Source organism: Myotis lucifugus, unplaced genomic scaffold (genome assembly GCF_000147115.1).
Source record: "Myotis lucifugus unplaced genomic scaffold, Myoluc2.0 scaffold_501, whole genome shotgun sequence".
Lineage (NCBI taxonomy): Eukaryota > Metazoa > Chordata > Mammalia > Chiroptera > Vespertilionidae > Myotis > Myotis lucifugus.
The window spans coordinates 610,682-611,653 of record NW_005871549.1 but is presented as its reverse complement, the minus strand read 5'-3'; the positions used below and the strand labels follow the sequence as shown (position 1 = coordinate 611,653).

Genomic DNA, 972 nt, shown 5'->3' with positions numbered 1-972 from the left:
TGGCGGTCCAGCTCCCAGGGCAGACCAGAGCCAACCCCGTGTACAGCTCCGTGGCCAACGCCGACCTGATGGATTTCAAGGTAGGGGCTTGGCCTGGGGCCGGGGGGCTTGGGGAGACTCTGCCGGTCAGCGAGACCTCATCCGTTCCCTGTGTTTTCCCCTCGTAAAGAATTTGCTGGACCATTTGGAGGACAAGATGCCGCTAGAAGATGAGGTCATGCCCCCACAAGTACTAAGCGAGCAGAACGAGGAAGCTGGGGCAGCGCTCAGCCCCCTCCCTGAGATGTCTCCCTGGACGGGGGAGGTCAACCCAGCCCCGCGAGAGGGGGGTGCCCTTGGGCGGGGCCCCTGGGACTCCTCCGACAGGTCCGCCCTCCTGAAAAACAAGCTGAGGGCGCTGCTCGCTGCCCCTCGCAGCCTGCGGAGGTCCAGCTGCTTCGGGGGCAGGATGGACAGGATCGGAGCCCAGAGCGGCCTGGGCTGCAACAGCTTCCGGGTAAGAGGAACTGGGGATGGGAACGGGGTGGGGAGGAAGGAAGGTGTGGTTCCGTGGAGTCTCGCGCCTCATCTTAGAAGCCACCACCACGGGGACGCCTTCCGCAGGAGAGGGACCAGCATGGGCGCTACTCCCTTGGAAATGTCTGCCCCAACGGGGGGCCTGTCCCATGAATCTAGGGACCGTGGCATCATCCTCAGCTACAGCTTGCTGAGAAAAAACGTTACTGCCAAGTCGCTATCATACTGCTGGTTGGCAGGCGAGGTTCCTCCCCAGAACTGTCAGATCCCAAAGGTCAATTGAAATTGATTGACCTTCTGAGCGTCTAGTGAGCAACTTGTTTATTTTATCGGTTTGTGCAACTCAGAGGGTCATCATCAGGCTGACGTGGGGGCTGGTGGGAGGCGAGCACAGTCCCATGAAGCCGGCTTTTCTAGTGAGCCAGGTCGCCACGCTAAGCAGGCCTGTGTTTTCGT

The 972-nt window shown here is 60.7% G+C and overlaps 1 protein-coding gene across 1 annotated transcript in view; it reads left to right on the top strand.

The window, feature by feature from the left end:
* LOC102439379 (natriuretic peptides A-like) overlaps positions 1 to 799 on the top strand; it is a 996-nt gene extending 197 nt beyond the window's left edge. The window contains exons 2-3 of the mRNA XM_014446094.2: positions 1 to 80; positions 170 to 799. Of these exons, the coding sequence (XP_014301580.2) occupies positions 1 to 80; positions 170 to 799 (710 nt within the window). The remainder of the gene's footprint in view (positions 81 to 169) is intronic.
* The last annotated feature ends 173 nt before the right edge of the window (positions 800 to 972 follow it).